This window comes from Chelonia mydas, chromosome 27 (assembly GCF_015237465.2).
Source record: "Chelonia mydas isolate rCheMyd1 chromosome 27, rCheMyd1.pri.v2, whole genome shotgun sequence".
Taxonomy (NCBI): Eukaryota; Metazoa; Chordata; order Testudines; family Cheloniidae; genus Chelonia; species Chelonia mydas.
Genome location: NC_057860.1, coordinates 1,300,965 through 1,315,181, shown reverse-complemented (window position 1 = coordinate 1,315,181; position 14,217 = coordinate 1,300,965). Strand labels below are relative to the sequence as shown.

The window sequence follows — 14,217 nt, the reverse complement described above, 5'->3', positions numbered from 1 at the left end:
GAAGAATGAGGGGGGATTTGATAGCTGCTTTCAACTACCTGAGAGGTGGTTCCAGAGAGGATGGTTCTAGACAATTCTCAGTGGTAGAAGAGGACAAGACAAGGAGTAATGGTCTCAAGTTGCAGTGGGGGAGGTTTCGGTTGGATATTAGGAAAAACTTTTTCACTAGGAGGGTGGTGAAACACTGGAATGCGTTACCTAGGGAGGTGGTAGAATCTCCTTCCTTGGCAGTTTTTAAGGTCAGGCTTGACAAAGCCCTGGCTGGGATGATTTAAATGGGGATTGGTCCTGCTTTGAGCAGGGGGTTGGACTAGATGACCTCCTGAGGTCCCTTCCAACCCTGATATTCTATGATTCTAAGGATGTGGAAAAATTGGAAAGAGTCCAGCGGAGGGCAAGAAAAATGATTAGGGGGCTGGAGCACATGATTTATGAGGAGTAGCTGAGGGAACTGGGATTATTTAGTCTGCAGAAGAGAAGAATGAGGGGGGATTTGACAGTTGCTTTCAGCTACCTGAAAGGGGGTTCCAAAGAGCATGGATCTAGACTATTCTCAGTGGTAGCAGATGACAGAACGAGGAGTAATGGTCTCAAGTTGCAGTGGGGGAGGTTTAGGTTGGATATAAGGAAAAACTTTCACTAGGAGGGTGGTGAAGCACTGGAATGCGTTACCTAGGGAGGTGGTGGAATCTCTTTCCTTCGAGGTTTTGAAGGTCAGGCTTGACAAAGCCCTGGCTGGGATGATTTAGTTGGGGATTGGTCCTGCTTTGAGCAGGGGGTTGGACAAGATGACCTCCTGAGGTCCCTTCCAACCCTGATATTCTATGAAATTACCTCTCCATCTGAGTGAGATTTAAGAGGTTAGGTAGAGTGGCATGTGTCAATGGAAGCCTTTTTAAAATGGATACAAGTAGTACATTCACAGTCTCCCCTTTCCATTTTTTGTTTCCTGGGTGCATGCTATCCAAACCTTCTTCCTCTTTCAGTGTCTCTGCCAGCTCCATGCTATGGCCAGTAAGTATGCCAGTATTCCAAATTGCCAGGATGATCTTAGTTTTCTGGGCTAACTTCTTTAATTATACTTGTCCAAAGCTGTGCCATAGCCCTCACCTACATTCCACAACACTCAGGTGGAGGCACTGTGTGTTGTTTCTAGAATTCCCATTTATTTTCTTGATTAATATGAGGACTCAGAGTGTATGTCTACAGTGCAGCTAAGTGTCTGCGGCTGGCCCATGTGAGCTAACTTGGGCTTGTGGGGCTCAGGCTGTGGGTTTGTAAAACTGCAGTGCAGACGTCTGGGCTCAGGGACCCCATGATGGGGATCTACACTGCAGTTTTATGGCCCTGCGGCCCAATCTCCACAAGCCTGAGTCAGCTGACACCAGCCAGCCTGAGGTGTTCAACTGCAGTGTAGACATACCCATAATGTCAGTTTCTGGCAGACTTTTGTGGCCAAATGCCAACCTGATGCCAAATCTCCTCCTTTTTCAGCTGGGTTTGGGACTGGCTGTGTATTAAGATATAAAACGACATCCATTATAAACACCCTAATACAGTAATGTTTTTACCTCTGGAGCATGCTCCTGAAACAGGCAGGACTAGGAGTGGGGTATTTTTTCTTAGTTTACTCCACAACCCCATGAAAAAATTGCGGTGTGTAATTTTAATTTGCCTGATAAGTTACAAACATTTACCTGAGATCTGGGGAAAATACAAGCTTCTTTTAATTACCAGAGTACTCTACAAGCTGTCAGGTTATCCTTAAAAGTCGTAAAAGGAATCAATGTAGTTGTGTGTGATCCAAGTTCCATGTCTGTAACTCATATCCCTTGCTGATTCACCCCTCTTTTACTTGTTGTTCAAATTGCCTCCGGAAGAGAGGAGATTTTTTGCTTGCAGAGTGCTAAGGAGAAGCTGTTTTAGAATCCTGCTTCTTACAGCTAAAGGCAAGAAATGCTAATGAATCAATAATGCCTACTGTCAACGCAATCAGTAAAAGAACAGATGTTGTCTTGAAGTTTATTATAAGTAAAATTATATATAGTATTAATATAACAAAATACTTTGTACAACATGAAATCTGTCTAGAAAGTCCTTGTTTCATATAACATGTTTCCTTTCTGTTTCCCCTTATTTTGGTCTTCAACCTCATCCTCTTATGTTTACAGTTCAAACAGCTGTCATCTTCATGTGCCAGTCCTGTGTTCACCAGCAGATGGGGCACTTGCAGGTTGGCAGAGGAGAAGAAGGAATAATCAGCATAACAAACAGACTTAAAGATGCACTGAAGCCTCATTGACAGCTCGGAAAAATAATGAGGCAGTTGTGCTTCTATGTCACAATTCCTGTATTTCTCCTCCAGCTTTTCATTGGAAAGGATACTTTCATGAAAACTTGCTTCTTGCTGCATACTCCTTACCTGAAATCATAATCTCTATTTTTGACTCATTAGGGAAAGAGTAACCAGCAAGAGCCAGTGAACACAAACTGATTGTGTTTTCGTTGGGTGAGGGAGGAAACAAAGTTGAAGGGGAGCATATAGGAACTAAATTGTTTCTAAATAGAATTTTGTTATTTAAACAACCTCTTTTATTATACAAGATGCTTTCAAAAGTTTGAATTATGTAAGTAAAAATGTTCCACCTTTATTCAAATTATTCAATTATTCAAATTACACGAGAGCAAAACTCAAACTGAAGATAGAAACTTTAACCTTGCCATTATTATAGGCAGTTGTGAATAACCGAAAAAGCCAAAGTTGATTTTAAATGAGCCAAACAATTAGTCTGGAAATTTTAATGTGCACACTCATGCACTTGTAGTAAAACTTTTAATTCTGGTTTTAAGGCTACCGCAAGTTGTGGTCTGTTTGTGATGCTTTATCTTTTTAAAAGGAAGGGGAATATTTGCAAAAACAAATCCCACATTGCATCTCATACTTTTGCTTCCTGTTTCCTTTAAATGTACATCATAGTCTCTTATCATTTATGCTAAATGGTGTTATGGTACAATAAACAGGATGCGCAACAGGATGGTTGTCATTAGGAGAGAAACCTCTGAAGTGCATGACTTCTCACTTAAAATAACAATACTAATTTTTGCATTTAATAAATGGTTAAGAATGTGCTAGTTATGAATTCACTTAAATTGGATAATGAAGACAATGTGACCAACAGTATGATGAATGGAATATTTTGCTTTCATTGTCACCATCTTGTGTCTTCTTCCCTTGAGAAACCTTTATTTTTGTCTTCATTGCTTAAAAAAAGTGTGTTTAACGTGGGATAACTAACGCAGATTAACTATCACATTGTAAAATCCTAGTGGAGGCATGATACCCATAGTTTTTACTGAGATGTAACTAGGTAAGATCACTTATGACTAGGGGATATTGTGTTCATAGAATCATAGAATATCAGGGTTGGAAGGGATCTCTGGAGGTCGTCTAGTCCAACCTCTGCTCAAAGCAGGACCAATCCCCAACTAAATCATCCCAGCCAGGGCTTTGTCAAGCCTGACCTAAAAAACTTCTAAGGAAGGAGATTCCACCACCTCCCTAGGTAATGCATTCCAGTGTTTCACCACCCTCCTAGTGAAAAAGTTTTTCCTAATATCCAACCGAAACCTCCCCCACTGCAACTTGAGACCATTACTCCTTGTCCTGTCATCTGCTATGACTGAGAACAGTCTAGATCCATCCTCTTTGGAACCCCCTTTCAGGTAGTTGAAAGCAGCTATCAAATCCCCCCCTCACTCTTCTCTTCCGCAGACTAAACAATCCCAGTGCCCTCAGCCTCTCCTCATAAGTCATGTGTTCCAGTCCCCTAATCATTTTTGTTGCCCTCCGCTGGACTCTTTCCAATTTTTCCACATCCTTCTTGTAGTGTGGGGCCCAAAACTGGACACAGGACTCCAGATGAGGCCTCACCAATGTCGAATAGAGGGGAACGATCACGTCCCTCGATCTGCTAGCAGTGCCCCTACTTATACATCGCAAAATGCCATTGGCCTTCTTGGCAATAAGGGCACACTGTTGACTCATATCCAGCTTCTCATCCACTGTAACCCCTAGGTCCTTTTCTGCAGAACTGCTGCCGAGCCATTCGGTCCGTAGTTTGTAGCGGTGCATGGGATTCTTCCGTCCTAAGTGCAGGACTCTGCACTTGTCCTTATTGAACCTCATCAGATTTCTTTTGGCCCAATCCTCCAATTTGTCTAGGTCCCTCTGTATCCTATCCCTACCCTCCAGCGTATCTACCACTCCTCCCAGTTTAGTGTCATCTGCAAACTTGCTGAGGGTGCAATCCTCCCCATCCTCCAGATCATTTATGAAGATGTTGAACAAAACCGGCCCCAGGACCGACCCTTGGGGCACTCCACTTGATACCGGCTGCCAACTAGACATGGAGCCATTGATCACTACCCGTTGAGCCCGACAATCTAGCCAGCTTTCTGTCCACCTTATCGTCCATTCATCTAGCCCATACTTCTTTAACTTGCTGACAAGAATACTGTGGGAGACCGTGTCATAAGCTTTGCTAAAGTCAAGGTACAACACGTCCACTGCTTTCCCCTCATCCACAGAGCCAGTTATCTCGTCATAGAAGGCAATTAGACTTGTCAGGCATGACTTGCCCTTGGTGAATCCCTGCTGACTGTTCCTGATCACTTTTCTCTCCTTGAAATGCTTCAGAATTGATTCCTTGAGGACATGCTCCATGATTTTTCCAGGGACTGAGGTGAGGCTGACTGGCCTGTAGTTCCCAGGATCCTCCTTCTTCCCTTTTTTAAAGATGGGCACTACATTAGCCTTTTTCAAGTCGTCCGGGACTTCCCCCGATTGCCATGAATTTTCAAAGATATAATGGCCAATGGTTCTGCAATCACACCCGCCAACTCCTTTAGCACTCTCGGATGCAGCGCATCCCGCCCCATGGACTTGTGCTCCTCCAGCTTTTCTAAATAGTCCCGAACCACTTCTTTCTCCACAAAGGTCATCTCCTCCCCATGCTGTGCTGCCCAGTGCAGTAGTCTGGGAGCTGACCTTGTTTGTGAAGACAGGGGCAAAAAAAGCATTGAGTACATTAGCTTTTTCCACATCCTTTGTCACTAGGTTGCCTCCCTCATTCAGTAAGGGGCCTACACTTTCCTTGACTTTCTTCTTGTTGATAACATACCTGAAGAAACCCTTCTTGTTACTCTTAACATCTCTTGCTAGCTGCACCTCCAGGTGTGATTTGGCCTTCCTGATTTCACTCCTGCATGCCCGAGCAATATTTTTATACTCTTCCCTGGTCATTTGTCCAATCTTCCACTTCTTGTAAGCTTCTTTTTTGTATTTAAGATCAGCAAGGATTTCACTGTTAAGCCAAGCTGGTCGCCTGCCATATTTACTACTCTTTCTACACATCGGGATGGTTTTTCCCTGTAACCTCAATAAGGATTCTTTAAAATACAGCCAGCTGTCCTGGACTCCTTTCCCCCTCATGTTATTCTGCCAGGGGATCCTACCCATCAGTTCCCTGAGGGACTCAAAGTCTGCTTTTCTGAAGTCCAGGGTCTGTATTCTGCTGCTCTCCTTTCTTCCCTGTGTCAGGATCCTGAACTCGACCATTTCATGGTCACTGCCTTCCAGGTTCCCATCCACTTTAGCTTCCCCTACTAATTCTTCCCAGTTTGTTAGCAGCAGGTCAAGAAGAGCTCTGCCCCCTTGTTGGTTCCTCTAGCACTTGCACCAGGAAATTGTCCCCTACATTTTCCAAAAACTTCCTGGATTGTCTGTGCACCGCTGTATTGCTCTCCCAGGAGATATCAGGGTGATTGAAGTCTCCCATGAGAACTACAGGTGCCTAATGTCCTCTAGGATCAGTGGTGTTGGAACAGTTTTTATAGTAGGGATGCTGAAAGCCATTGAACAAAACTGTACATAAAACAAGTACATAAAAGTTTGTTACAAGGAAGGAGGAGAAGAATTTTTCTTCTTAACCTCTGAGGATAGGACAAGAAGTAATGGGCTTAAATTGCAGCAAGGGAGGTTTAGGTTGGACATTAGGAAAAACTTCGTAACTGTCAGGGTGGTTAAGCACTGGAATAAATTGCCTTGGAAGGTTTTGAAATCTCCATCATTGGAGATTTTTAAGAACAGGTTAGACAAATACCTGTCAGGAATGGTCTCGACCAGGGATTGGCAATCTTTGGCATATAGCACACCAGGGTAAGCCCCTGGGTGGGCCGGGCTGGTTTGTTTACTTGCTGCATCTGCAGGTTCAGCCGATCGCAGCTCCCACTGGCCGCAGTTTGCCGCTCCAGGCCAATGGGGGCTGTGGGAAGCGGCGGCCAGCACATTCCTCGGCCCCCGTTGCTTCCCACAGCCCCCATTGGCCTGGGACGGTGAACTGCGGCCAGTGGGAGCCGCGATTGGCCAAACCTTCAGACGCAGCAAGTAAACAAACTGGCCCAGCCCACCAGGGGGCTTACCCTGGTGGGCCACGTGCCAAAGGTTGCAGATCCCTGGTCTAGATAATACTTAGTCCTGCTATGAGTGCAGGGGCCTGGACTAGATGACCTCTCGATATGCCTTCCAGTCCTATGGTTCGAAACCCTGTATCTGATGGAAGCCACTTCAAGCCAGGAGGTGCTGCTGCACCCCCAGCACCCCTAGTTCCAGCACCTCGACTAGGATGTTACAGTGAGATACTTATTGCATGTTAGTCATCTCTGTTTGAAAACTAAAAAAATCTTTTTGACAGTGAGTCTGTGACACAACTTGAATGGTGATTTTATACTCACTAGATCAGTACTTCTTAAGAAGTGGACTTTGAGGTTATTTACTGTAGTTGTGGTCTTTCTGTCACTATGATTAACCTTTTGGGAAACAAATGAGCTGTTCTACTGTAACAAGGACTGTTGTTACAAGGACTCTATCTTTGGGTATTCCCCCCTCAGCAGCATTTTCCAAGTGGGTTAGTTGGTGGAATTTTTTTCAATAAATGTAGATGCGTGTCTAGGAAGTATGTTTGGTACAGATTCATAGTTTCCAAGGCCAGTCTGACCACCTGTATAACGCAGGCCAGAGAACATCCCCAGAAGAATTCCTATAGTGAATCCATAACCACCCCTTGGTAAGTTGTTTCAATGGTTAGTTACCCTCACTATCAAAAATTTATGCCTTGTTTCTGGGCTGAATTTGTCTAGCTTCAACTTCCAGCTATTGGTTTGTGGTGTACCTTTCTCTGCTAGACTAAAGAGCCCATTATAAAATTTGTTCCCCATGTAGATAGTTATAGACTGTAATCAAGTCACCCCTTAACCTTCTCTTTAAGATAAATCATAGAATCATAGAATATCAGAGTTGGAAGGGACCTCTGGAGGTTATCTAGTCCAACCCCCTGCCCAGAGCATGACTAATCCCCAACTAAATCATCCCAGCCAGGGCTTTGTCAAGCCTGACCTTAAAAACTTCTAAGGAAGGGGATTCCACCACCTCCCTAGGTAACACATTCCAGTGTTTCACCACCCTCCGAGTGAAAAAGTTTTCCTAATATCCAACCTAAATCTCCCCCACTGCAACTTGAGACCATTACTCCTTGTCCTGTCATCTGCTATCACTGAGAATAGTCTAGATCCATCCTCTTTGGATCCACCTTTCAGGTAGTTAAAAGCAGCTATCAAATCCCCCCTCATTCTTCTCTTCTGTAGACTAAACAATCCTAGTTCCCTCAGCCTCTCCTCATAAGTCATGTGTTCCAGACCCCTAATCATTTTTGTTGCCCTTCGCTGGACTCTTTCCAATTTTTCCACATCCTTCTTGTAGTGTGGGGCCCAAAACTGGACACAGGACTCCAGATGAGGCCTCACCAATGTCGAATAGAGGGGAACGATCACGTCCCTCGATCTGCTTGCAATGCCCCTACTTATACACCCCAAAATGCCATTGGCCTTCTTGGCAACAAGGGCACACTGTTGACTCATATCCAGCTTCTCATCCACTGTCACCCCTAGGTCCTTCTCTGCAGAACTGCTGCCTAGCCATTCGGTCCCTAGTGTGTAGCAATGCATTGGATTCTTCCGTCCTAAGTGCAGGACTCTGCACTTGTCCTTGTTGAACCTCATCGGATTTCTTTTGGCCCAGTCCTCTAATTTGTCTAGGTCCCTCTGTATCCTATCCCTACCCTCCAGCGTATCTACCACTCCTCCCAGTTTAGTGTCATCCACAAACTTGCTGAGGGTGCAATCCATCCCATCCTCCAGATCATTAATGAAGATATTGAACAAAACTGGCCCCAGGACCGACCCTTGGGGCATTCCGCTAGATACCGGCTGCCAACTAGACATGGAGCCATTGATCACTACCCGTTGAGCCCGACAATCTAGCCAAGTTTCTACCCACCTTGTAGTGCATCCATCCAGCCCATACTTCTTTAACTTGCAGACAAGAATACTGTGGGAGACCATTTCAAAAGCTTTGCTAAAGTCAAGGAATAACACGTCCACTGCCTTCCCTTCATCCACAGAACCAGTTATCTCATAATAGAAGGCAATTAGATTAGTCAGGCATGACTTTCCCTTGCTGAATCCATGTTGACTGTTCCTGATCACTTTCCTCTCGTCTAAGTGCTTCAGAATTGATTCCTTGAGGATCTGCTCCATGATTTTTCCAGGGACTGAGGTGAGGCTGAGTGGCCTGTAGTTCCCAGGATCCTCCTTCTTCCCTTTTTTAAACATTGGCACTACATTAGCCCATCTTGCAAATAGATTGAGCTCTTTGAGTCTTTGACTATAAGGCATGTTTTCTAATCCTTTGATTTGATTCTTGGGGCTCTACTCTGAACCCTCTCCAATTTATCAACATCCTCCTTGAATTGCGGACACCAGAACTGGACACAGGATTCCAGCAGCAGTCACACCAGTGCCCAATCCAGAGGGAAAATCACCTCTCTGCTTCTCCTCAAGATCCCGTTCATGCATTCAGGGATCACATTTGTTGTGGCCACAGCGTCACACCGGGAGCTCATGTTCAGCTGTTTTTCCACCAAGATTTCAACCCCAAATCTTTCTCAGTGTCGCTGCTTCCCAGGGTAGAGTCCCCCATCGTGGAAGTATGGCCTATGTTCCTAGATGTATACATTTACATTGAACCATATTAAAATGTGTATTGTTTGCTTGTGCCCAGGTTGCCAAGTGATCCAAATCATTCTGTATCAGTGATTGATTCTTCTTCATTAATTGTCACGTCTCCAATTTTTGTGTCATCTGCAAACTTTATCAGTGATCTTATGTATTCTTCTAGGTCATGGATAAAAATGTTTAAATAGTATAGGACCAAGAACCCATCCCTGCGGCACCCTACTAAAAACACACCTGTTCAATGATTCCCATTTACAATTACATGTTGAGACCTATCAGTTAGCCATTTTTAATCCATTTAATGTGCGCCATGTTAATTTTATATCATTCTAGTTTTTAATCAAAATGCATAATATTCATAGATCAGTACAATTTAGTGCACTATTTCTGTGTAATTCTGTCAGAGTATTACACCTGCAGTTATCACTTCAGTATATCTTTCCAGTTTAATGCAGGGGAAGCAGGGGTTGGTCTTGCATTATAACCCAGCAACTACTCTTCCCAGTCAGTTCTTTAAAATTCTTATGCATAAGGTAATCTTGCAAAATTGTCAGGAAAATGTACCAGCCTAGGTATAAAACCTACTTACACTGCCTTTGATGTGATGGGAAAGAACTATGTGTTACTTGCCCATTTAAAAAAAAAAAAAACAACAACAAAAAAACCAGGGTAGGCAAGTAGAATTGAGCAAGGCTGGGATAATGCCAAGATGATAAATTATCTTAACCCTCAATCTGCTTTCCTGCTCATCCCATATCCTATCTCACTACTGACAGCTTGTATACTTGTGCTCTCTGTCTGCTTGTCTTCATTTTTATATTTTCCTCTTAAAAGCAGATCAAACTCTCTCATTTCTCTCCACTCCCAGATCAAGCTGGGAGGCTTGTGATTTATGCTCTTGGAAGCAGCTCTTCGTTAGTTGCCCTGGTGATATGTGATTACCGAGGCAGTAAATTTGATACATCAATATGACAGCCATTGCTAAAATGAAATGGTCCCAGGTCCAAGACACCTACACTTAACCTTTGCTAAAGGAAGCCCCAGTACTTTGGGAAAGAATTTCCTCTGTTGCATGCCTTAAAAGCAGAGGTGTGTGCTAACACTTCTTCCTAATGCACAGAACTGCAGTCTTAAATTATCCTTGCCTTTGTATATTCTAACAGCTTGTACTGGCAGCATTTGTTTTCACTTGAGGCATTGTAGTTCCCAGACAGTCCTCTCAGGAGATCTGTCACTCACAACCCTGCAGCTGTTGTTACCATAGCAACATTCCCTGGGCTCAGTGGGGAAGAGTAGGAAAGAGAACCATGGCTGACTTGTCATAATTTAATGTTTCACCTTCCCTTTCTTCAGTCCCCATGAGTCCTTAAAGCAAAGCGTGCTAGGAAACATTAACCACATAGGGAAGCTTCCATTCTAACAAAGGAGGCATTTTCATGTCAGATTATGGATCTGCCGTGGTAATCTGACAAGGGCTTCTGCTCAGTGACCCAAATAAAAGGTGATGTAACGGGTTTACCATCTACAGTCTCAACACAATTACCATCTTATGAGAGAGAATGTGTGTTCTTGAAGACTGGGTATAAATTGAATAATTATGTACATATTTCCTAGATTTATAGCATATGTCTAGGCCTTGATACTGTGACCTCTTAGGCAGTGAGGAGCAGATGATCAGGGTGGTCGTGCTTCAGCGCAAGTGCATGCAGATGCTGTGTGTGGGACCAAATAAGGATAAACACAAAGAGTATCCTGGGTACTGAGAAGGGAACTAGTCTCAAGCTCCTCTGTAGCTGTTTCCTCTCAGTGGCACAGGGTAAAATGTGATGGAATGTTGGCAGAGAATGGGCATATCTGAGGAGACATGGGCTTAAGAACCATCCTCCTCATGCTAATGTGGTCCTCAGCTACCTTACCAGGCCTCCCTTTTGCTGGTAGGCCAGAGTAACTTGAGGGTCCACAGCCGCATGCTCAATAATGCAGGATTGGGATCTTCTGTATGTCGTCTGCCCAGCTACGCTTATACACAGTCCTCCACTAAAGGCTCCCTAGTGTACTGTTTCAAACAGAACTACATTGAAGCGCACCAGCTGGGTCTGCACTTATCAATTAATGTGCAACATGTTAGTGCACTTTAGAAATCACAACCCTGGAGAGCATGTTACCCCGGTGCTGAAGGCTTGTATTAGAACCTTGTAGTAGGGTTTACTAGATTTGCTCACTTTTTAAAACAGATTTTTTTGAAGGCCTACCTCTTTGATCTTAACCTGGTGTCCAACAGCTAAACTAGGCACTTTATGATTCATTTGGATCAGAAATAGATTCTGAAGGCTAAATTCTGCTCTGTTACATCCGTGCATCTCCATTGTCTTCACTGAAGACAGCAGTCTTCCTTAGTGCCCAGAAAGAAAAGGAGTACTTCTGGCACCTTAGAGACTAACAAATTTATTTGAGCATAAGCTTTCGTGAGACCGCCACGAGCGATACAAAATACATCACCCTTTGATGAATCCTCCACTCCTAGGGTTTTCATGGTATCAATAGTGATAACAGCTTGAGTGAGGAGTTGGGGCACTAGTTAGAAAACACAGTCATCAGAGCATCAGCAGAGGGTATCCAGTGAACATGCTCCATGCTTCAGGCTTTGAATTTGTGATAAATGTATTGCTCCTTGGTTCTCACTCAAAAGACAATCCATGTAGGATTTGAGATAACATTATTTTCCTGATGCAGAAATGGTAGGATAAGATCCAGGCACTGATTTCTAAGTTGTCATGAAACAGATTTCTCATTTTTCTGTTCATCCTGTCTCTTCTTGGTTTTCCAGTTTTACACAGGTTATTCCATGGGTAACACTACGCGTGTGTGTCAAGGATTCCTTAAAATGACCTGGACCCATTTCTGATGAGATGAAACTAAAGTAATTAGTCATTCAGTTGTTGGACATAGGAAGCCAACATTATAAGATAGTCAAAGGGATATCTGAACATTAAAATGCCAACCATGCCTAACAGCCTCTCTGGATGGGCAGCATAACTCAGGCACCATGTTTGATTCTCCCTCCCTGCACCCCTGTCCGTTCTACCCATAGGCATGTCTTAGTCCTGGTCTACACTGGGGGGAGGAGCAGGTTGGGAATCAATCTAAGTTATGCAACTTCAGATCTAAGACTTACTTAGATTGACTTACAGTGTTGTCTTCACCGCGGTGAGTCAGCTGCTGCTGCTTCCCCGTGGACTCCGCCTGTGCCTCTCACGGTGGTGGAGTATAGGAGTCAACGGGGAGCGCTCGGGGGTCGATTTATCGCGCCTAGACTAGATGCGATAAATCGACACCCCCCCCCCCCCCCGATCGATCGCTGCCCACCGATCCGGTGGGTAGTGTAGACATACCCTTGTAGTAGGAGACATTACATTTCAACAAAATTTAAGAAATTGAGTTCGCTGCTTTGATACTGGCCACTAGGTCTGGTCAAAAATTTTCTATCAAAGCTGTTCTGATGGAAAATTGCATTTGCGACTAAACATTTTTCGAGAATAGTCTGACTTCTGCAGAAAACTTCAATTTTTTAATAAAAAAAATAGCCAAAACCCAAAATACTTTGATTTAGATATGTTGCTACCATTCTCCATGGGAGTTGTAGTTTGGTTGCTTCATGTCCCGATTTTCCTTCATGGATTGGGCTTCCAAGCTGGGCTACATTTCCCATGTTGCCCTACCTCCCCTCTCCAAGAGGAGAGACCATGGTGCATCGTTGGAGACATATTCTGACCAGGGCTTCTAGCCTATAGAGGAGAATAGAAACACAAAACACAGAACTGCACTGTGGCAGTATTTCTGAATCAAAACAATATGGTTTTCCAAAATATTTTGCCAAAAACTCAGTTTTCCATGGGGGGGAAAAAACATGTTCTGACAAGCTCTGCTGGCCACTATTTACTGGTCAGTGTAAACGAGGACGATTAGTATTGATCATGACCAGTGAACCAGGATTGAGTGTTGCTGGGACCAGGGTATAACCATAACCACCTGACAATGCTGACCTTTGTCCTTGTTAAAATTATCAAAAGTGCCTAAGTGACTTAGGCTCTTAAAGCCAGGTCTACCCTAAACACTTTTCCACAAATAATAATAATGGTAGGAGTGTGACATTTTTCAACATTTCTACACTATCAAAAGCCCAAGATCAGATGCTGTTATACTGGCATAAGTCCTTTTGTCTTTAGAGCTTATTTTGCTCAGGGAACCAGCATAAACTATGTCAGCAAAAGCATTTTATTGCCAGTATAAGCCGCATTTACATTAGGAGGGTTTGCTGCTATAGCTACACTGACAAACCTTTTCTAGTGTAGATCTGGCCTAGGTCTGTCACTTCTGATAATGGGCGTTAGGTTCCTAAGTCACTAAGACATTCTTAAAACTTTTACCTCTTGTCTGTACTGATCAGTTGAGCCAGCCAGAGACTTCAGCTGGAAGTGCAGAAGCAGTCAAAACAGGGACTGCTGCACTGTGGGGTTGGGGGTGTGTGTAAAAGAGGCCCAACCATGACCATCTCTTTCCCTCCCCCCCCTCTTCCCCCTCCCCCCCGCCAATGTCCCCTGGATTCAGAACTGTGCAGGAGAAACCATGCCCCATTACGGAGACATTAGAACCCATATGGTCGCTTTGCTCCTTCCATGTGGCCTTGAGGGAAAACTGTAGATAAGAGGCAGCCAGAGACTCCAGCTGATAGGAGCAGAAGTAGCCAAAGTAAGGACCTCTGGACAGTCAAAGAACTTCCTACAGTTTTGGCTGGATGAATGGACTATAAGGTGGATAGAAAGCTGGCTAGATCTTCGGGCTCAACAGGTAGTGATCAATGGCTCCATGGCTAGTTGGCAGCCGGTATCAAGCGGAGTTCCCCAGGGGTCGGTCCTGGGGCCAGTTTTGTTCAATATCTTCATTAATGATCTGGAGGATGGCGTGGATTGCACCTTCAGCAAGTTTGCAGATGACATTAAACTGGGAGGAGTGGTAGATACGCTGGAGGGTAGGGATAGGATACAGAGGGACCTAGACAAATTAGAGGATTGGGCCAAAAGAAATCTG

The 14,217-nt window shown here is 44.1% G+C and overlaps 1 protein-coding gene across 6 annotated transcripts in view; it reads left to right on the top strand.

Moving 5' to 3' along the window:
* Positions 1-14,217, top strand: part of MYO1D (myosin ID) — a 356,514-nt gene that overhangs the window by 183,813 nt on the left and 158,484 nt on the right. Inside the window, exon 17 of one of the 6 annotated variants that reach the window (XM_043536698.1) lies at positions 2,172-2,461. The exons of the other annotated variants lie outside the window; for them this stretch is intronic. Coding sequence (XP_043392633.1) covers positions 2,172-2,258 — 87 coding nt within the window. The 3' untranslated portion in view covers positions 2,259-2,461. Of the gene's footprint in view, positions 1-2,171; positions 2,462-14,217 lie in introns of those variants that run through there. 6 annotated transcript variants of the gene reach the window in all.